We start from the raw sequence: 24,368 nt of genomic DNA on the forward strand, positions 1-24,368 counted from the left end.
TACCACCAGGAGTTCCTAAAGGACTAGCGGGGGCCCCCGGCTGCAGACCATCACGTCCAGTAATATCAGGTACGTCGGCGTATTATTTTAGCCATAACTGATTTCGCAATAATATAATAATCATATCTTAACCACTATTGCTACTATATGAAATATATTACCTTGGAATAGCTGCTACGCAGGTTCTGAACAGGTCAATCCTCGGCTTCCTCTCACCCGTGTTGATCTCCTGTTCCTTAGTTACGTTCTGTGTATTCGTCAGCATCAGAGGCCTGCCATAATGTGCGTCTAAGGCCCGCAATATTTCCACAAGGACCCGTCTTACATACGGGAAATATGCGCTCATTCCAATGGACCGAGCCGTTTCGTCTGTTAACATCTTATTCAGAAATGTTTTCTTCACGCGTAATGTATTCCCTGACGGCAAGGTACCTGAAGTTCTGGGCATTGGTGGTTCGCCTTCTTTTTGCTGTAAACTATCAGCTACCACCAAAAACGCTCGCAATCCAATTGACATTCTCTCAGGAGTCAATATGATTTTTATGGGACGACCCACCATAAGTAAATCAAAGACTATCTCTCGCATCGCGAAATCTAATCTTTCTTGAGCGATGAACTGTATAATTTTTACGAATATATTGAGTGGAGTGTCACGTGGCACTACGCCTTTCGACCCTTTCGGAAACAGAGAGTTGACGATGCTTTGCAGGCGGGATTGGGTCGCCGAATTGCTTTCGCATTTAATTCTTATCATGTACACCCACAGAAGACGATAGAGAGACTCTGAAAAGAAATTTGTTTAACATAAATTTTGGCGCAACTAAGAACAACTCTGTTTTCTTACTAAATAAAGCAATAATAGTTTTCGTTAATTTTATCATCACTAAATTCATACTTCCTATGCATCCCAGCTGTTACTAACTGTACATGCTGATAAATGTATTCTAATATATTAATATTTACAAGACCCATTTGATTATTAACAAACTAGTGAGTTCGAAAAATACGCACAGGAATTACAAAGCGCAATTAATCCGACATACCTAAAGCAACTCGACACATCTTCGGATCTCTGTTCTTGAGATGGGAGAGGCACATCGCTAGGAAACAATGCCAATTCGCAAGGAAGAACTGTTTCTGAGAGACGCAGAGGAGGCATGTCACCAGCGGGAACAAGGCGAGTCGATGTTTTGACTTAGTGCTAGCATCCAGTGTGTGGCTATACAACATCTCAACAAAGTTCTTGAGACACGGCACATTTACTTCGTTCTTCACCGTCTAAAGTAAACACAAACATTATAATTATGTTCACTGTTCAATAAAACATATTATTCTTACATTTTATTATAGACAAACTGAGGTGTCAAGTAAGACGTAAGCGATAAACTTACCCTCAGATATGTCTATATAGAGCCTCTTGCTGCTAGACAGTGGGAGGCTCCTTTGCACAGGATGCCGGCTAGATTATGGGTACCACAACGGCGCCTATTTCTGGAGTGAAGCAGTAATGTGTAAACATTACTGTGTTTCGGTCTGAAGGGTAGTGAAATTACTGGGCAAATGAGACTTAACATCTTATGTCTAACTACCACCCATTCCAAAATGAATGACTCAGGCCCGAGAAGAACGGGCACAACAAACTCAACGGGCTTTTTTTTCATCAAAAAATATGTTTACTAAGTAACATTGTGCAATTAAACTTATTAATTAATAGCAGTCGGTCCATTCCCAATTTGTGGTATCATTTACCACACAAACGTTTTTTAACAATTCTTTTGAATAACGTAATACTTTTGTTTTGAACACTTTCTGGGATCCTATTGTAAAAGCATATACATCGCCCCACAAAAGACACGCTAACCCGACTTAGCCGAGCAGTAGGCATTATAAGCTTAGTATATAATATACATATACCTATTTTATATCTTTTAATTTTAGTTTACCATGTAGTGCAATTTTCGAGATCTTGATTGTTTGTTAATTATAATTATTAGTGGATATAAAGTATCGCTATTATGTTCAATCATAAGTGCAATGTTATTACCGCTGCAACTGGCACAAGGATCTCTACGAAGAGACCAGCCAACGCATGCCGTATGTCCTTGTCTTTGACTTCCAGAAAGTACTGAGCGCATTCGGTGAGAAACTGGAATGACGCCTCGAACTCTTCAATCGGGACCATCTTCACCCGGAAGAACTTCATTCCCATCAGCAGAGATATGATACTCTGAGTTGTGTGTGGTGATTGCTCTCGACTCTTAAGCTCCTGAAATGTACCAAAAAGATTAATCAGAGTCAAATTCAAATATTTTTATACTATGATATAATCACTTATTAGCGAATGCTACACGTTCGATGTTTATCACGATATTTATCGAGTGTGTAGTATATATCTATCTGTAATGTCTCTGGTCAATATTTTATCCTGTTAGCGATGGACGAAACCGCGACCTCCGCTGGAGCACTTACAAGGTATCAATTCTGTTTTCTTTGTATAAACGAATCTGATTCAAGATGCGTAAATTAATCTCTGTCTTGAAGCGAATGTTTTGAGAATTTCTTTCTCTTCACACCCCTTTATAATGCTAATCTATATATATAAAAGCGAAATACCACTCACTTACTCATTGACTGAATAATCACGAAATCTCAGAAACTACAAAGCTTACTTAACTTGGAATTTGGAAAGTAGGTCCTTTCCAGCATGTAGGTGTCAGCTAAGAAACAGATTTGAGAAAATCCTCCCCGTAAGGGGCGAAATTGGAGTCGAAGGTTGTATGAAAGTCCTATGTTTTGAAGTTAGAGACGTGTACGTCGTTATTGGGTTTAAATAATAAAAATCTGTGTAAGAAATTTTGGAAAATCCCCTTTTAAGGGTGGTAAAATAGGGGTGTAAAGTTTTGTATAGTAAAGTTGTAATTATAGTTATTTGACTTAAAATTTGAAATGTAGGTTCTTTATAGGGGGCAAGTGTAAGAAGAAAGGATCCTATGAAGGAAGAAGAAGGAAGGTTATATGAAAGTCCTGTGTTTTTGAAGTTAGCGACATTAATTAGGTTACTCGCTATAAATAATGAAAATCTGTACCTATACGTTATTTTGGAAAATCTCCCCTTAAGGGTGGTTAAATAGGGGATGAAATTTTGTATGGGAAACTTTTAATTAATGTTAACCTTAAATTTTAAAGGTAGGCCTTTTTAGGGCGTAGGTATCAGCCAAGAAAAGATTATACGAAAGCCCTCCTAAGGGGTTGAAATTGGGATTGAAATAGTGGGTGAAAGTCTTATGAAGTTCGGCCGTAGTGGTATTATTGTATACGTACCTATATAATTAAAATACCTTTGACACCTTCGTCCGTCGTACGTAATAAGTATATAATTGTATTATGATTAATTATTACTTAAGTAGGGTAGGGCGGGGCTAGTTGAGAAATTTTTCACTTGAGCGACTATAGCTGTTCAACGATAACTCGTAATGTCTTGTTCTGCATACTGATCAATTACTAATATATCCCTTAGCAAAAGTGTCCATACTAATTATTTCTAGCTAGTTGAGTTTAAGAGCTACAGCTGTTTAAATACAGAAAGTTATGTTTGTTCTACATACCCCATGGGTGAGGTAAGTAGAGCAAGGATAAGGGGCAAATTGAGCACTCAGATGGATTAAATGTTAGCTAGACACGAAATCAAAATTGTTTTTGACAATCATCTATTGTTTATAATTTTTTGGGTAAAACGACAAAACTAAATTCTTTGAATAATGAACTCATGTCACTCAATTGACACCAACTAGAGTATGACCAGCACCAGGCACACATTTTGTATGAGCCCATTTTCTGCAAACATGACATTGTACACATGTTTCTCTACTGGTTAACCTTCCCAGCTACAATCTTTTTTGGCTTCAGCACAGTGGACACTCCTATCTCATCCACATTCCAAATATCTGATACACTGAATCCATGTTTGTTGAGCGACTATAGCTCAACTAGCCCCACCCCGAAATTTTAAGACATAGGTGAGATTATGAATAAACTGTTATAATTATACGCAGATCCTTTTATATGTATCAAAAGTAGAATAAATTTATTATAATATAACATTTACCCGATCAAAAACGAATGAAATTTGACTATTAAAGACGAAATATTATTGTTTACAACTATTTTACTATTTGTTGTCAAAATAAGTAATGCGCTCATGTACTTTACTCGATCGAAGTCGCCACTAGCGGACGTGCGATAAGTTCTCCTCTGGCGACCCTTTCTTTTTGCTATTTGATGTTTCTGCGTGTGGTGTATAGTTTCCGAGAAATTGCCCCAATTGCCCCATAGTATTGCACCCACAATTGTAGGTTTTAAAAATAATATTTTATATTTAACATATGCATACCTTTAATTCAGCTGTGAATCGTTTTCTGACCGACGCAAACCTCGACTGAGCGAGCACTCCAATAACTTCGGCGTATAAATCAGCTATTATATGTATATTTGCAGCGTTTGGGTTCGATTGCAATCTAGAAAAAAAACATACATATTAGTATATAATATAAATAAGGTTTTTATCCCAAAATACAAATTTAAAGTACGTTCGAAAAGCACCTCAATCATATTGATGTGAGAACACAGCGCGTTATTTTATTATGTACATATACAAGAAGACAGCTTGTAAATATGATGAGATATAAATGTATGTTTAATGAAAAGGATAAAAGTCATATACTTTCGCAAAATTGATTCATTTAGAATTATTTTGAATGGCAATTAAAATACTACAAGCCCTTCTGTAAACGGCTGGATCACTTCGTTGTGTGTTTTCTACTGCATTTATCACGGGGAGTGTTCCGAAGAGCTGTTTCACGTGATACCTGATTCCTGCTGCTGAATTACACCTTTGCACACACGGCACTAGTTAGGATATCATCCCCAACATCTGGATATGTGGCGGTCCTCCACAGTGCGGTTTTCAAGGAGCTTTCTTCCACGTACGACAAAGCTGTGGAATGAACTTCCATATGCAGTGCTTCCGAGACGATACGACATGGGTACCTTCAAAAAACAGCGCGACGTTCCTCTGGTGTTGCAAGAGATGTGGGCGGCGGTGATCACTTATCACCAGATGACCCGTACGCTCTTTTGTCCTCCTTTTCCATAAAAATAAATAAAAAACAATTGGCCCACCAATGGAGAAACGCCTCAATAAACTTAACTTGCATTATTAAAAAACGCAGTAAAAAGTTACTCCAAGTTAAAAATTACTTCTCCCTGTCATGTTATTCTGTAGTGACAAAGATAAAAAGTTAGAGTTGGCGTGATTGTTTCGTAATTATAATAAAGTTTGTTTAAATATATATACGAGACAATGCTACGTGTGGCTCAGTGCACAGCACTTACACTAAAACATCTTTATTTATTCATCATTTCAGCCGGAAGACGTACACTGATGGACAAAGGTTTTCCCCAAAGATCTCCACGGTGATCTGTCCTGCACTGCGCTCATCCAATCTATTCCGGTGATCTTGATCAGATCGTCGGTCCATCTTTTGCGGGGCCTATCAACACTACGTCTTCCGGTACGTGGTCGCCATTCAAAGACTTCACTGCCCCAACTGTCCGTCGAGCTCTGTGCCCTGCCCACTGCCTCTTTAGTTCCGCATCTCTCTTCATCGTCTTATTATTACTAAGCAATAGAAACGAATAAAAATTGAGTAATATATCATCAATACCCTTCTTTGTAGTTGAAATGTTTGAAGGCGACATTCTCTATGTAATGAACCAAATCCTCGTGTCCCGGGTGGAAAGACAGTTGCTTTAAAACTTCGATCAATGCTAGACAGAAGAGAAACTCTACAGCCAGATCACGCCGTTCCGCGTATATCTCTTCACTGCTGCGCTCTACTTGTTCTGTGCCTGCTCCACTTCCCGACACAATGTAGATTATACTGGAACAATTTTATACAATAAATTAACAGAAATGAACGAATCAGCGAGATAAGACTAAGCGGGACGTTTATCTGTTGGTAAGACCAGTGCCGATAACTGTAAATCTAAATTTTTAAGAAGCACCACTATTGCGCTCGTCACCTTCACACTTAGATAAATACAGTACTTACCTAAATACATACTTAACTATTTTAAAGAACCAGTAAAACTGGATACTCAGTAGCTATTATGGAACATATTTATGAAAAACAAAAGCAAATGCCGAAAAATTATTCAATGAAAATAGCAAATCATTAAGTTTCATAGTTTTTTAATTAATCGCTAGTTCCTCGCCCCGCGCTATTAACTAGATATGTGTCATCGGTAGGATTCTTACATTAATACAATTTCATTGATAAATACTATGCCCATTGATTTAGACCTAACTTTTGAAAAGAAAAACTGACTATATAATAATGACTAATAATCTCTTAACTATTCTATAGCCCCACGTTAGATAGTTAGAAATCTAGTGGTGCATATTTATAGTAATTAAATATATCATTCTATCACGCATCGTCCCAGAGACTTAAGTATATTAAAAATAAAATATAAGTTACATTTTATTGCAACACAAGCTACTACCCACGACGTTGTCAGGGTGGTCGCTATGCCTGTATTTACCTTGATATATGACGTATATGTTGTCCCATATTCTTGTTAATAATCATGAATTTGAATTAAATCTATTAAGTTGTTTAGTATAGCTATAGTATAGATATACCGACAAAAAAACAAACAGACAAAAAATATTTATCTTATATCTTTGATTATATAATCTAAATCTCGGAATCGGCTCCAACGATATTAATGAAATTTAGTATACAGGTAGTTTCGATGGCGAGAAACAGGTTTCAATTTTAAAAAATGTAGTTTTATCCGTGTTTTAATGAGAAACAGCAACAATAACATTAGGATACAAAGGCAAATTAAATACAAGACTATAATAGCTCAGATGGGATATTGGGTGATCCTGAAAGCAGAAGAATTCCCCGGTTCGAATCCAGATGTCCTATTAGTCTTTTTTGTTCAAGTTTTGTACATTCTTAAAAATCCGATCAAGGCTCGGTCGTCCAGATATTAGTACTTTTATGGGTAACAGCAAGTATTATTTAAGAAAAAATCTATGTAAAGCTTATAAATAGATGGCGTTGGAAGATGACGACATGTAAGTCACCTCTTATTTCTGAGATCCTGCTGTGGCCTTTTAGCCTGCTCACTGAGTTGTGGGGAGTCCGCCATTTGCCGCTCGAGCCAGCCGAACAGCGCACGCAATAGCGACGGCAAGCAATGCTCTGCCACTGTGCCAAATGCAGATAAGATCTGATCCAGCTGTGGGTCTTCGCCCCTTTGCAGTGTCTTATTCAATGGCTTTTCCTGTTAAGAATAATTATATAGATTATTTTGTACTCGTTTTACGAAAATGGTGATGGCGGTCTTTTTAATGCCAATACGGGACGAGACGGGTTAGAGGTTTAACTGATAGTAACACCCTTCCCATTACAATGCAGTGCCGCTCAAAACCCCAAAAATTCTGAACGGCACTACAATTGCGCTCGTCACCTTGAGACAAGATGTTAAGTCTCATTTGCCCAGTAATTTCACTAGCTACAGTGCCCTTCAGACCAAAACACACTTATGTGTACACATTACTGCTTCACGGCAGAAAAAGGCACCATTGTGGTACCCATAATCTAGCCAACTTCCCGTGCAAAGGAGCCTCCCACTGGTATTCTATTATAATGGGAATGTGATATTCCCTATGAAAGTTAAAATGTTTATTGACAGACATCTGGAATAAAATAAAATCTCATACACAAATTGTGTAAATTTATCTTTTTTACCGGAGGTTCAGCCATAACGGCTTCCATTTTTCGTTCAGCTTGTACAGTAAACTCTGTGAAGAGAAGTCGCATCACAAATTCCCCAGGTCGTAAATCTGAATCGAGCGCGGTCGTAGTGCCTTTGTATGGACCCCATGGTAACATTGGACCTGTGATCACAAAAAGGGACTTGTTTGAAATTATCAACCTTAAAACACATTCGATAATAAGAACAGGATACTATATACTCCGAATATAATACACAATAACACCTATTTATCTTTAAAAATAATATTTAAAATATTAATAAACAATGTAATTAGTAAAAGTTTCATAATGGATGTTTAAGGTCAGACAAACACTACATTGTCAATTACTGTAGCCTCTTGCAACACCAGAGAAATTACAACACCTTGGCTTTTAGGTATCAACGTGAAAACACCTCACAAGAATTTTCAATCCATGCTTTGGATGTATGTGGGAGAAAATTCCTTGTTTGCACACCCATATAATACTTTTTTTGCTAAACACAAACATCAATAGACTGCAAAGCAAGGAACAGCAAGTATAATATTCTCCTAACAATGACGTTCTATACATGTGCACATATCATTCGCGGTCTGATAATGGAACGGCAAAAGTGTGCTTAAAGACAATGTAAGCACACTTTTCTCCTTAGTCGTGTATCAACAAGCCTAAGTGCTCTATAAAAAGTTCTTAAATAATACATTAACGACTCAAAAAAAGATGGTGTGACTTATCATCGATAAGGTTATTTTATTTACATAAGATTGATATGCAAAAAGCGTGAGTAATTTAATAAAAACGAATAATTTTTCATTAAATATGGTACAATTATTGACAAGTCCCCAGACCAGAAAGCGGGTCTTGTCAGAATGGGACAGATGAAAGGACACAGTCAGAAATAAAAAACAATAGAGTCGCTCTTTTTAACCGACTACAAAAAAGTAGGAGGTTCTCAATTCGTCGGTATGTTTTTTTATAATTGTTACCTCAGAACTTTCGACTGGGTGAGCCGATTTTGATAATTCAATAAATAACAATAATTAGAATTAGATTAATTAATTAGATTTTACAAAAATACGCAATTATTTTTATACTTTTTAGTAAGTACATATTATATCTATTGTTTTGGAATACTGCTTTTGAAGTCGATTGTTTTTTTGTTTAAAAAATTTTTAAAGGCCTAGTGAACAATGATTAGCAATATTGTACTTTGTGTAATGTGAACGGCTTACAAGAACGTGAACACTTACATACTAGTGCTATTTACAAGTTATCACGGAACTTTCGTTACCTAGTGATAATTGATACTTATTTACATCGCAATTATGTAAAAGCTAATGTTTTTCAGCTTTCCCGTACAACGAGATAATTAAAGCGAATTGGCGCCAGTTGGTAGCAAGAGAGAGATGTAAAGAAATTTACAAACCAAACAAGCATATTTATATTTCACCGTTAAAGGATTTAAGTTTTTTGGATTTCACCACATTTATAATTTGACAAAAGCTGTCATACAAATATATGTAAATGTCCATTATCCGCATACACTACCTATACCAAAACGATACCCTGCAAAAGATATCTAAGTTTGAAAGACAAATTTTATTTCATTCAATGAACTTAACATTTAAATAACCCGTTTAACTAATTATTTTATGTAAATAAAAATATTATACATATTTGAGTATTAGTTTCTCTCATTAGAGGTTAACTTAACTTATTAAATCCAAATCTCTTTAGAACGTAAAGATGTAACAAATATAAACACAAGCCAATAAATCAACATAACTTTCCCCTAATACGAGTGTGATTTTTGATTAAAAAAGTAAAAAACCTCCGACTGAAGAGATTTTGATCGGAAAATTGGGACAGACTGACGAACGTAAAACTAATATCAACCCTCTTTTTCGTCTGTGTTAAAAAAAAATACCTAACTGCTACTCCACTGATGTCACTGTCCAAATATGGTTTTAAATTCAAAATACGCAGCTGAAGCTGAAATAGTGTTTACATTGCTGCATATTGACATTTGTGGCATGTGCCATATTTCGACTTTGATTTTGTATGATGTGCATTGTCTATATGTATTGAACGTCATTGTCTCCTAAGAACATTTTTACGTCTAGATAGACTATGACAGTTGTGAAAACATCGAAAAAAATAGACTTTAGAACTGCTATTTTAGCAATTCACGCACACTAACACAAAGTGCGCATCTACAAATCGCGAGTGTAAGACGTATCTTGTCACGCACACTAAAGTAATATTCCTGGCCTGTTGTGATCGGATGTCTAACAGCAAAAGACTATCTAGGCGTATAAATTATCTGAGGTATTTTTTTTTCTTTAATTAACGCGAGTGCTACACATTTAAAGAAAGCACACTTTAAAGGATTAAGACGCGTGTAATTATAACTATGTTTTTACATTTGTTTATTGCGTAAAAGTTTCATTTCTATTATTATTTTAGCTAACACGACATTTCGTGAACTTTTCAGGCGGCCTTGACTTCTTAGCTAACATAATAATAATAATGTAACTTTTAAACTAATGTAAAAACAAAGTTACCTATAATAACATTTGTTTTAATCCTTTAAAAAAGTACTTTATTACAAAACAGCAAGAATATCACAGATAAAGTTAGTATGGTTGGAAGAGCAAATCAGTTTTTATATATCTATTTATTAAATCTTTTTTTTTATTTTATTAGTTAATCAATTGTCACACAAGTTGATTTGATAGATAAAAAATAATAATAATGTAAATGGTGTCAATGTTTATCTAACACCTAAGTAGCCAGTTCCACTAAAACTAGCTAAAAATTAATAATGTTCATGAATTTTTTTCAAACCCAGTTATTTCTAACTTATTTGAATATTAATTATTGTCATTCTCAATAAGATATAAAACATATACCAACTAACTTCGTGAAGAAATATATGGTGTCACATTAGTTTTCAAATCATTTGAAGAACCTAATGCCTTATCTTGAGAGCCTTGCCCATGATCTGTTCCTTGTTCTGTATATGCTTGGCCATCCGCAACTTCATGTCGATGGGATTCTGATAGTATGCTGCCCTCTGACTCAGCCTCACTTGACACCATAGACGATGGAGCTTCTTCAGTGCCCGAGGCTAGTTCAAGTGATATTTAAACAGTATATAAGAATTCATAACAATTGAAAATGGTATATATTTTAATCAAGTATTGATAGATCAGTAGATGCATGCAAAAATACTTGTTTAAATAATTAGTAATTTATTAATCGTCACTCATTTTTTAATCAATCAGCTTCAAATTTCTAATGTAACCGCAAAAGCACATCAGAATTATTGCAAATCAAATACATGAAACATGACATGAAGTGTATGGGGCACTTAAATATACTGGCAATGAAAATACAAAGTTACCTGACAAATCCTCTGCATGACCTTCGGATGGAACTGTGTTTAATGAATCTGACTCTTCTGATGTCATCATACTGAATGAATTTTGATGTAGAAAACAATATTTTAAATACTATATTAATAATGCTGCAAACGAAAAATAAAATGTGTCATATGCATTGATAATTAGCATTTATTGTCTTATGAAACAGTGATATAATTGATGAGATGCAAGCGTAAAACATAAGAAGATCAACAACATCCAATTAAAACAATATATAGCATGAAGTACTATAAGCAATTATTGGATAACAAGCCTTAAGAAACATACCTCTGTTTGTATTACTTGATATAATCCAGTTAGGCAACATGGTTTCTGTGGAGATAAATGTGTTGTAGTTGAAGTTTTACTTAATGTTTTATCTTAATATAAATCTATAAATATATTTATCTTAATAATAAATCCAGAGTCCTGATGATTGCTTCCTGTGAACTCCCTAAACTAATGAGCGGATTTTAATGGGGATTCATTTATGGAGTGCAGTTTAGGCCATATTGAGAGATAGGATAATATTTTTTTTATTTTATTTTCAATATTTGTTTTGTATGGACATAATATTCTCTGAGAGAAATTATTGAAACATCTGCTGTGAAATAATTAAATTATAACAACAGGTAGCATATTTTACGAAATAACTGTTAATGATATAAAATTTTATTGATAAATTCATAATAAACAATATTTTATTTATTATATACAGAACAGCACCTGTCGGGTCAACTAGTAATATATAAATTAAATAGAGATTGTGTTGAAACTGAAATAGGAAGACAGCAATAAACAATAGAATTGAATTGAATAATCCAGTTAGATAGTTCAACAAACAGTTTAAAAACACAATAATAATTTAATTGTGTGCTGATAATTGAGGTGTAATATTACAGGTTATGTATTGTTTAGTCATATTGCATATGGCAAAATATCGCAGAATGCTAATGCTTAGTTAATGTGCTGCAGTAAATACAGTCAAACCTGGACAAATGAGACTTCAAGGTACCTCCTCATATAGGTAGTCATGCTGTTTTTTATGTTTAGTTTACCAGTATTAATAATGGTCGTATTCTAGGGATATTAAGAATTTGACATGATGTTTACAAAAGTAATATTACAAATTGATTTGTCTTTTATAAATTTTAAGTTAGTACATGCCAACCATTCTTTGCAAAACAGCAGTATGATCAATACTAAAGTTAGTGTGCACTTATGGGTATTCTGTCATTGAAATAGAATGAAGAGAATATGATGTTATGATATAAACTAAAACGAAAATAAGGGACAAGACTATCAAGATTCTCAACTGATGGTAATTGATACGCCCTACCCATTATAATGCGGTGCCACTCAGGATTCATTAAAAACACAAAAAAATCTAAGCGGCTCTCCAATTGCGCTCATCACCTTGTGACATAAGATGATAAGTATCATTTGCCCAGTAATTTCACTAGCTATAGCTCCCTTCAGACCGAAACACAATAATCTTTACACTTACTGCTTTACGGCAGAAATAGGTGTTGTAGTGGTACCCATAATCTTGCCGGCAACCGGTGCAAAGGAGCCTCCCACTGGGAAGTTCTTGAAAATTCAGTAAAACTAACAACTGTTAGTTGCATCTAAGGATGAGTATCAAATATGAGGCTTATCAAGTTATAAGCAAGTATCAGTACCATTTACTTACAAAAATAATTTTATATAAGGCCCAGCTAATACTCTCGTTTAAAGACGGTCCTTACTTATTAAGTTTACATATACTCAGGTTTCACTGTACATGTACTATTATGTTTAGATATCAAATTCAAGTTAGTTTGATGTAATCTATGAATAACAAATGGGCAAATGCTATTTATTATGTGCATAGGAGGTGATCACTTGATAGCATTTTACTTTATTTGGTTTTAAATGGAATGAAGGTGAGATGATAAGTCTACAGGATACCTGATGGTAAGTGATCACTACAACCTATAACTTTCTTGCAACACCGGACAAATTACAGAAACATGTTAGTGTCCTCTTTCTTAGTAACCCAGTCATATCATTCGGGAAACTGTCTAGGTGATAAAAGTATTAAGAAAAACAATATTTATTGCCAGAATACTTATACACCACATGACTACTCAATAAAACTAGACACTGACTCAAACTACACAGTTTTAAAATATCCTTTTATTTAGTAGTGAATGTATATAGGTTTTATTGAAAAGTGTATTTTAATACAACTGACATAATTGCAATGTTTTTAAGACAAAATAGAGTTACAACATATTCTAAAGACTGACTGAAAACATATAAACATAAGTCTGTAGTAAACCTATTTCTTTCCTCATGTTTAAAGGTAGCTTTTGTTTAATATTAATTATATAACTAGTGTTAGCATTGTTAACATTCACATATGCAAAATGCCTGGTTTGCTTGCAGTTCTTGTTTTTTAAGCATACATTTTTGATAATCTACAGTGTATTGTATCACTCAAGAACAAACAGTATTGCATTTATAAATTTAGATTAGATGATTTACATACAGTATGCAAATGCAAACCACTCAAATATAACCAAATTTTCACTATACTAATGTCGCACAGTTAGTCATAAAGGCATAAAAGGCATTTATTTTCTCAAAATTGATTCCTTTAGAAATCTTTTTGATGTCATTTCTAATATACAAGACACTACTACCACTTCGGAAAAAAATGGTGGTCTGAGAGAGAAGAAGTGGTGCAAGACACTCTCCCAGCAATTTTTAAGAGCTAATTATTTTCACTTACATGCTGCCCACAGGGAAGTGTATTGTGATGTTGTTTGCATGAGTTTAGATATTTATTACTATGATGGATGAAGTAACACAGTATTTTTATATCCTTTGCACAAGTGGTTGTACATAGTGTTCAGGCCAATAACTGTAATAGCTATGACTTCCTTTGTCATGTGAGAAGAACTATTGTACATGTATAAGTACCATATTCATTTTCTTTGCAGTACTAATATAAATGGTTGATCTAGTTCAATATGGTGTCACAGTATTGTTAAGTTGTATAATTTTCTTTGAAGTAAATAAACTAAATCTTAAGTATATGTAATACATGATTTGTAATACAGATCTATATATAATATCCATTCGAACTGTGCGCAATAGGTCAAAATTAAAATAGATGCCAAAACCGTTAAAGGTCACACAAACAATTATTAAATAAAATAAAGCAACCGATTTTAATCCCTAAACAGTGTTTTAATTCAATAACAATGCAAATAAGGGCAACAACATTCGATAAAATTTCGCGAAAAATAATAATGTAAATTAGTGAAAACGTTAAATTCAATTAGGTTTAGCGTTTATACAGAAAAATATAATAATTACCTACACTCCTTGATTCACTTGAAAAGCCTCAAACACTCCCATATTCCGAAACAGAAAATTCTCTAGGATATTTTCACAGTTGTTTGATTGAATAATTATGATTTTCTATTTCTATTTTCTAGGGTAATAGTAAAGACTAAAGAGTCAATGATCTTTGAAAAAATATGACAGTCTTGCACAGCTGTCAAAATAGAGTGACAGTACATGTCATGAATTATTCAACATCGATGACAAAATAATTAGTAATTAATAGGAACACAGATATAATATTATCCCACGCAGTATAAATCATCTATCATTGTGTGGTGGTACACAGCCAGCCAGAAAACAACTGCGGACAGGTAAATAGCCTGAAGAGACTTGCCTGTATGTTGGTAAACGGGGTGATAACGTCTATTGCATTTGCGGCCATTGAAGCGATGCTAAACCTATCAGCTTCTTCGACTGTTTAAGCCACGGAATAGAAAAAACTAGCGGAATTGGCATGTGGGTGTTACCCTGTCGCTACTTTTGTGTACAAATGTACCTACTTGAGGCTGAAGTGCGACCAATCATTTGAAAAGAGATGATGTCAAGCGTTGTGCCATTTTGGACTATAGAAATCCTAGCCGCAATAAAAGTATGTCCAGCGGAGGGATTTTTTATAATCACTAGTCATAATTTTTTAAATACTATTACTAATTTTTTATGCCTTGTGAAAAATATATAATATTTATGAAATACATATAATTATGTATATTAATATTTATAAATCAATATTTCATAAATGTATTTAATATATGTAAATATACATAATATACAATGAACCATAATATTACGATGTTGATTTTATTATGGTTCATGTAACTTTAGTTATAATAAATCATCATCAGCTTGACATCCACTGCTGTACAAAGGCCTCCCCCAAAGCTTTCCATCATGATCGGCCCTGCGCTGCCCTCATCCAACGTATTCCAGCGATCTTGACCAGATCATCAGTCCATCTTGTGGGAGGCCCACCAACACTGCATCTTCCGGTACGTGATCGCCATTCGAGGACTTTACTACCCCAACGTCGATCTATGAGCCCTGCTCACTGCCACTTCATTTTCATCATCAGCATCATTTGGGCTATGTCAGTGACTTTAGTTTGAGTTATTCTGATGAGTACGCTACATTATTTAAAGTTTAATCAAAATCCAATCAGTAGTTTTTGCATGAAAGAGTAACAGAAATACAACCATACATTCTTAGAAATTTTCGCATTTATAATACTGTATGTATCTTTATAAATTATAGTTTATGTAGTATTTGGATGTGTAAGCTAGGTATTATTGTTAGCTTTCATTAAAATCGATTCAGGTACATTCGCACATGATTATATCGGAAATAAAATTGCGATTTGGTAGCTATTCATGCGTGCGCCGCAAAAAATTGTACGAGGTACGATTATACATCCTTTTATTATAAATGCAAAAGTTTGTGAGAAGGTACGGATTCTTTCATTAATACTTAGTTTATTTGCATATAATCAGTAATGGATCATATTAATTAGGTTACTACTAGGACTTGCTGTTTTAATGTTAGCAGTAAGCTAACAGTTTCAGAATCTTTTAGAGGATTCATATTCTGGGTGTAGATAAAGTCTTGTATGGAACTGTTGATAATGAGGTATTAAAACACTCATGTGATACTATTGATATATGACTGATAATAGTATCACATGAGTGTTTAACAATTATTAAAAAATTTAATGAAAGAATTACATCCGTACATTCTCACAAACTTTTGCATTTATAATAATTGGATGTATAATCGTAACTCGTACAATTTTTTGCGGTGCACGCATGATAGCTACCAAATTGCAATTTTATTTCCTTATACCATGATACTTATCGTTATAATTTTAATAATTCTTACTTTATCTTTATAAATTATAGCCTATGTGTTAATCTGATGTGGAAGCTATATTATAGTAAAATTTCATTAAAATTAATTCAATAGATTTTGCGTGAAAGAGTAAGAAAAATATATCCATACAGTATTTCAAACTTTCGTGTTTACAATATTAGTAGGTACTTTAAATACCAGATTCGATAAAAGTATTTATTTTGATTATCAATTTGTTGCTACCAAATGTGCGTTAGAAATGAATTAATAATTTTATAGTATTTATGGTTGACTATTTTAGCGATAATGGCTTTCACAAAAGATTCTTTAAAATAAACAATTATATTATACATTATAATATTTGTAGCTCCTACAGCTTTTTGCAGTGCACGCATGAATAGCTCGCAGATTGCAAATTTTTTTCCTAATTACTAAGACAACGTATTATTTTGGATAATACTCACCATATCTTTATAAATTATAGCCTATGTGTTATTCTGATGTGTAAGCTATACGATTGATAAGTTTCATTAAAATCTATTCTGTAGTTTTTGGGTGAAAGAGTAACAAGCATTTATAATATTAGTAAGACAAGAAAGATATCCATCAGGGTCAGTTACTCAAAAGTTGTAAGAAGAATGAATTGGATTTTCATATTATACAAGGAATGAACTCCGCAATCTAGACGTTAAGCCTGAAGCTTGTTCTCCCGCACGGTATAATTTCCTAGGTACTAATGTGATTACCACATAGATGTATTATACTGAAGTAATTTCTATGAATTGAAATGTAGGGCTCGGTTTGGGCTCGACGTACGTCACATATATATATATAAAATAACAAATGACAATGTAAGTTTGTTTGTTTCATTTTCACGCCCAAACCACTTAACCGATTTTGATTAAATTCAATACAGAGCAAGGGAAAGTACATAGGTATCTATGGCGATAAAAGGCTTGGAAAATATGAATTGAGGGATGGAAAGTATAGAAGTTTGTCATTATCGTAGATAACTCCATGAAACTTTGTGTTTAGGCACTTGAAAAGAAAGCTAGCTCTTTCACGAAAAATGTAGTTTAGCGTGTTTGTAATTTAGACCTGTAAGGGGTACGAAAGTTCGTATGGTGCCCAAACAAATTCGCGCTTTCACGCCTAACTTTGAATTCGGTTTTGATTATATTTTTTGGTATAGAAAAGACTATACCAACTTAAGAAAGGAATTAAGCTACCTATTGTTGTAAAAAATGGCATGAATGGAAGGAAAGTTGGCATGGAAATTTGTCATTATCGGAAAAAAACCATGAAAATTTGTATTAAGGCACTTGATAGGAAGTTAATAAACATACGTTCCAGCGTTGAAACTTTGATCTTTCATGATGAAAGTTCGCAGGGAGGTCCAAACAAATTGTAAGAAAACTAGAAAAATGTTATAGCGAATTATATGTTACACATATTACAAAACCCGACAACCTGACAAGAACAGAATCCGAATGTTTCATAGAATCATTTAATTTAACATGACGTGCTAACAAAGCTTGAAGACGAAATGATATCTATTATTAGAAAACATTTAACTGATTTTGGAAAGAGAACAACAAAAAGAATGAGGGAAGTTAGAGCTAGATTAAGATACTGTTTCTTTAAAGCAACAAATAATGGAATCCCTTCCACATTTTAATCTAGAACAAAAAATAGTCTTTGACAAAGTTAATCAAAAAGTTGTCAGTGGTGAAGGTGGTTTGCTTGTTTTTAGATGCTCCAGGAGGCACTAGCAAAACATTTCTTTTAAACATACTTACTATTAGCTCAAATCTGGAAGGGCAATTTTGAACAAATGAGACCCGTAGGCCGGATAAACGATCAAATAATGTCAGTCGTCGAAGGGGATGTTGTCGAGTACCTCTCAGTAGATAATGTTATTGACACTGAACAGGTAACATCGTATCCTATAACGTTTCTCAACTCCTTATTATTATCTATAGTGCCTTCCCGCTAGTTGTGGCTGAAAGTTGGTTTTCCGTCCTGTTGATGAGAAATATTGACAAATCAAGGCTTAGTAAAAACTACTCCTCTGGGACGCAATATTATAAAAGCTTTAAATATCTTGAGTGTCATGGACTTAGACTGGAATGGTAAAATGAGGCAATATAATAAGAATGTAATCATTTCGTGCAGTTTTCCTAATAACAACATTTACAATGACAGGTGTACATTTATTATGTTAGAAATAAAATTGTTCTTTCCGACTGGCCACTTTATGTGGCGTGCTCACGACTATTAAACCCGTAAAATCTTTGTTTTAATAAAGGATGTGAAAACTATATGTACAGTAGTAGTAAATAGTAGGCTATTTGCAGAGTAAGTATCATAAAAAATCAAGAATTATGCCCAAAGTAACTATGCCACGCGGATGAAGTCGCAAGTAAAAGCAAGTTACATTATATTATCTTCACTACATCAAACTAAACTGTCATTGATTAATTCATAAAAGGACATAGGGTACTTTTTACCCCGAAATATTAATGAGTTCCTTAGGGAACGCATTTCGAGTTGTACGTATGGTTCAGATACAATTAATGACAGCGATATACATAAAGCTATGAATGAGAGAGAATAATTTACAAGGTTCTCGGAATGATGTACAATCCAATGGTCTGTATTGTCACCGCGCAAAATACTAAGATTACAAAAATTATCATTGTAACAATATAGATATCGTTTCCAAGGTGTTAAGTTTGCATTTTTTATCGCATTCAAGTCTCTTGGAGTGGCTAAGATTGATTTTAAAATTATATTGACAATTTTTAACCAACTTCAAAAAAGGAGTAGGTTCTCAATTCGTCGGTATGTTTTTTTTTAATTCTATGTTTGTTACCTCAAAACTTTCAACTGGGTGAACCGATTTTGATAATTCTTTTTTATTTTAAAGCTGGTGCTTCCCATTGTAATTTGGTCCAGATCTGACAATGGCATCCAGGAGAAAACCATAAAAGTCTTAAATTTGCTATGCATACGTTTAGCAAAGAGGATGATTTTACGAATAACTCAATATCGCGCTAACTGATTTCGATGATTCTTTTTTTATTGGAAAGGATATACTTCAAAGATAGTTTGGTGAGAGTTTGGTTAGGTTCTGATTACGGAATCTATGACAAAGTAATGGAACTCTTCAATTCTTAGGAGCAAATTAACGATACGCGGCCGAATTTTTTTATGCTATCCGGATATTTAAGTCATCTACCATAACATAGTTATAGCCAAGAAATAATTGTCGTAGTCGAATATGATAATCATTGGGACTCCATAACGACTTATAGTAACGGTGCGATTTGTGGCAGAATTTCTAACTATTTGTAATCAAATTGCAAAGCGCTTACGTTCATTGCTGCATTGAAAACTTTAGTATATCCACACATATTAAGACAAATTGTTAGTTAGTGTACTTTAAATTCACTAAAAATTAAAGAATAAAAAAAAAATAACAAAAAAACAACTGACTTTAAAAACACTATTCCAAAACAATAGATATAATATGCACTAAAAAGCATAAAAATAATTGCGTATTTTTATACAATCTAATTAATTAATCTAATTCTAGTTACGATTATTGTAATTTGATAGATATATATATATAATATAGATAGTTAGTTTACATGATATTTTTATGATCTTGGTAAGTTGCGTTTTCAAGTCAGCCTCTAGGGGCTGATGTATTATAATTTCTTTACTCCTGACTAAATAAAATAGCAATACACCTTGACGGAAACAAGACAGGCATTGCAAACATCAAGTATAAACTTATGTAGATAATGTTGAACGTACGTGTGACTGAATTGCTGTTGTCATACCAAACAAAAAAGTTGTAAATACTGCGTAAAAGAACTAAATATGATTTTGATAATAATATTGATACGTCATACGAACGAAGATACATCTCGAGGTAAGAAATAGCTCGTTAAAAGGATTTTTAATGACAATAAGGAACGAGAAGAGTATGACGTTCAGCTGATGGTAATTGGTACGCCCTGTCCATTATATTGCGGTGCCACTCAGGATTCGTGAGAAACCCAAAAATTCTGAGCGGTACTACAACTGCGGCCGTCACCTTGAGACGTAAGATGTTAAGTCTCATTTGCTCAGTAATTTCACTAGCTGAGGCGCCATTATAACATCAAATATTATAACAGGTGTAGGTAGTTGATAGGTACGTGGACAAGGTGCATTAAAGAAAAATACTGATCAATTCAGATCACTAACCGGTTGGAAGTTGCCAACAGATCTTGAAACTTGTGGCTAATTGTTGGCTGCACGATGCGGCCCCCGCGGCCACGAGTGCGCGAGCGGCAGTTAATCTTGTGGAACTCCAACGGTTGGTCGTCCCTGTGATCCGTTCTACTTACAAGACCGCTACAAGTAAGTGGAAGCCATATGACAGTTTAGATTATTGGCTTATTGATGGCAGGATATCGTTTCCTATACAAAAGTTCAGTGATCCTCGCATTGTTGGGAAATTATATGGTTATTTAAACTAGCTAATTTTAAACTGAGCAAGTTTTTAACTAAGCTAAAATAACCCTAGTTAGGTTTTTATCCCGTAGGTTTTGTTGTAACTTTGTTACGTTTTTAAATGTAGTTGATTTTGTTTTAGAAATTAACGAGAATGTCAAAGAAGAACGATTTGGAGGTCAAAAAGATGTCTCACCGGGAACCGACCGAATCTACCCCGCTTGTTCCCAAAATTGTAAGTTTAAGTAAATAATTACTTAATTATGTTGAAATACTTAGTTTGTTTTTAAATTATTATTAATTCTTTATTTATCTTTATAATAACTCAAAATTATCGGTTTTTAATAGTATATATTTTATGTTGCTTTATTCTTTTCGGCACATAGGTAAAACAGAAAATTGAAAGAGCTAGCAGTGATGTAGTATCTAAGTTTCTTCTAGTACCTTCATAACAAAATTCATATGAGATATATCCATGTGGCATTTACTTGTGTGTATTTCTACTCCCAAACATTATTAATGTATAAACATTTAAATATTAACGTAATAAATACTACCTCGAGGTTCCTAACCACTTCGTAACATTATACGACCACGCTTGAAAGTTTCCGGTTCTAAGGGCTTTTTAATATTGTGTAACATGGATGTGCCGTTGCTTTCTTGATATCATTATAGCAGCTTCATTGGTAACAACAATTTTACAAATTCCAGAGTGTAATTATAAAATCAATTAACATATTGCCATAATACTTGACAGAATTAATATGATAATGTATATTTCGAATATTTAAATGTAAGTAATTGTTTTTCAATATCAATTTAATTTCAACATTTTGCAATAAATATAATACCTACCCACATAGTGTTTGTAATTACGCATTGTGGTTCTCAAATTCGGTGGGTATATAGTTGCAATAAAACATGAGTAAAACATTACTGTCAATACTTTCAATAGAATAAATTCTATCAACTATACTTTCATCATTTTAAATGGTGTTGAGCTACCTTCAAGTTTCAATAACGTATAAATTATAACGTGGAAAATTTTTGTATATAGATATTTCATAGCTAAAGATTAATAGCAGTTGATACTAAATATTACCTGCACTAATATCATGATTTGATTCCTAGAGACATCCGGTGCAGCTTGCTAACTATAAAAAAAACACAGGTAGAGCCTCATACTGATGTTATCTTTGTGTCGTTGGGTCACTCAAACGTGGCTTTGTATTCAAAAGAACCTCTGTCTCATCATGGTTAAAATTCCTGTTTAATTAGTTAGTTAGTTTATCTTTGTAGTATCGTAGTTGTATCTGCTTCACTTTTGTGTGTGAAAGCCTTCGCCAATAATGTTTTTAGTGCGATTGAATGATTATTTATTTTAAGCAAACTTTTTGATTTAAATGGCGCTGTAGGTAGTAAATAGAACAATATGGCTACTAATACTATAAATTACATCTCAAGGTGACGAACGCTCCGACGGTGATTATTTTGTGAATTGTAACCAGAATTACTTTAACTATAATATCTAGTAGGCAGTCTTTTTTATGAAAAAGGAGGACCGAGTGTACCTGGTGTTAAGTGATCACCGCCACCCACACTCAGGAATCACAGGAGCCATGCCAGCCGTATCGTCCTCTCTACGCAACGTCAAGTGATCTAGCCATACACAGAGCACTCGGTCCCTGACATTTCGAGCTGATACTGGGGTGCGCCAGACCAGGGGTGACAGCAACACTCCGTATGTAGCCGGACCTGCGCTTTGAAGAGGGGAAATAAAGGGGAAATAAATAAATAAATATATAAATTAATAAATAAATAAAATAAAATAAATATAATAATAAATAATAAATAGTTACAATGGGGTGATCTTGGCTCACGATTTCATCTGTAAATGAAAACACCTTCTAGGATTTGCCCCTTAGAGGTTTTGATAGTCTTTAGAGAAGAGAGTCTGTAGAGGTTTCGACCAGTCACGAATGATATATTTCAGATTGATAATTAGTGTTTTTGGAAAATCTAGTATGTATATAAATTCTTATTCTACAAGTATCAGTATTCAAGCATCATCCGGATCAAGCTGTGAGGAGTTCGAAAAAGACCGCGAGTGTTTCTTTAAATCCTAAACACATGTTCTGATTTGTTACGGCCGGAAAAAATATATAATTTTGTTCAATGAACAATGCGACGTACCATCCAATATGGTCCGCTACCGGACCAAGTCCGATGGTTCGCCGGACCAAATCCGATCATGTGCTTGGAAAGTGGAAACCGCTGCTGACTACATTATTCCTGAACCAATACGACTTAGGGATTTTAAGTTTTGATACTGCAACCTCAAAGCTGGCTTTTATATTCAATCAGGGGTTTTGTGTTTTTATATTTGACTAATGCTTCTGCCAATTTATATATAATTTGTCTTCTCGACTTAAAAAAAAGAGTTTTTCATCTTGTGTGTTTGTACTTGATTTATCCGCTAATTGTGAATTGATTCTTTTCATAAGTAGAAAACATCTAAAGCTGTTATCGGATCACTTTATAGCAGACATTTTATTATACAACTCCCAAGACCGGTACCATGTTTAAATGTAATTCGAAGTATTTTTATGAAGTTAAATAACTTTATTCTAAATAATATTGTTAATTAAATCACTGGAGTTAAAGTTTCGATAAATAATAATGTAAAAGGAATAATTATCTTAAACGTATAGCTGGTGATTGGACACGCTTTAATTACCAACATACGAAGTCTCAATGAATCATTCAACCGATCATGAAAGTTGAAACTTGTCTGTCTTTGCTGGTCTTAGCAATCTGCGGTGAGCCATGGCCTTGTTTTACCTATACTTATTTATACATAATAATCAGTAATATAATAAAATATATGTATATAAAAAATAATACTCAGAATCTAAGGGACCACGTTAACAGTATAATAAAATCTGACAATATGTGATAAAGTACAGTTCTGGGGCTGAAAATTTATTAGACGGTAATCCGTCTAATAATTGTATATATATAATATTATAATATTATAATTGTTGATTTGTATGTTAACTTTTTTTTATTTCTGCTGTGCAGCAGTAATGTGTAAACATTACTGTGCTTCGGTCTTAAGGGCGCCGTAGCTAGTGAAATTACTGGGCAAATGAGACTTAACATCTTATGTCTCCAGGTAACGAGCGCAATTTATTTTTGTGGCGCTCATCATTTTTGGGTTTTCAAGAATCCTGAACGGCATTGCAATTGTTATGGGCTGGGCCTGGGCGTATCAATTACCATCAGCTGAATGTCATGCTCATCTCGTCCCTTATTTTCATTCAATTCAATTTAATTTATATTATGTATCTAGACTACGTATTCCCAGTTGGTT

General features: G+C 33.9%; 2 protein-coding genes across 3 annotated transcripts in view; one reads left to right on the forward strand and one right to left on the reverse strand.

Annotated features, from left to right (window-relative positions):
• LOC126978281 (protein furry) overlaps positions 1-14,743 on the reverse strand; it is a 166,547-nt gene extending 151,804 nt beyond the window's left edge. The window contains exons 1-11 of the mRNA XM_050827028.1: positions 14,625-14,743; positions 11,543-11,587; positions 11,236-11,358; positions 10,750-10,959; positions 7,824-7,972; positions 7,157-7,356; positions 5,724-5,939; positions 4,391-4,514; positions 2,045-2,266; positions 1,044-1,278; positions 162-783 (exon numbers count right to left, since the gene is read on the reverse strand). Coding sequence (XP_050682985.1) covers positions 162-783; positions 1,044-1,278; positions 2,045-2,266; positions 4,391-4,514; positions 5,724-5,939; positions 7,157-7,356; positions 7,824-7,972; positions 10,750-10,959; positions 11,236-11,305 — 2,048 coding nt within the window. The 5' untranslated portion in view covers positions 11,306-11,358; positions 11,543-11,587; positions 14,625-14,743. The remainder of the gene's footprint in view (positions 1-161; positions 784-1,043; positions 1,279-2,044; positions 2,267-4,390; positions 4,515-5,723; positions 5,940-7,156; positions 7,357-7,823; positions 7,973-10,749; positions 10,960-11,235; positions 11,359-11,542; positions 11,588-14,624) is intronic.
• A 6,014-nt stretch (positions 14,744-20,757) lies between these two features.
• LOC126978289 (uncharacterized) overlaps positions 20,758-24,368 on the forward strand; it is a 48,414-nt gene continuing 44,803 nt past the window's right edge. For both annotated transcript variants that reach the window (XR_007732578.1, XM_050827039.1), the window contains exons 1-2: positions 20,758-20,902; positions 21,138-21,230. Coding sequence is in view for 1 of the 2 variants with exons in the window: in XM_050827039.1 (XP_050682996.1) it covers positions 21,150-21,230 (81 nt within the window). In the remaining variant the exon portion in view is untranslated. The remainder of the gene's footprint in view (positions 20,903-21,137; positions 21,231-24,368) is intronic.

Source organism: Leptidea sinapis, chromosome Z, assembly GCF_905404315.1.
Source record: "Leptidea sinapis chromosome Z, ilLepSina1.1, whole genome shotgun sequence".
Taxonomy (NCBI): Eukaryota; Metazoa; Arthropoda; class Insecta; order Lepidoptera; family Pieridae; genus Leptidea; species Leptidea sinapis.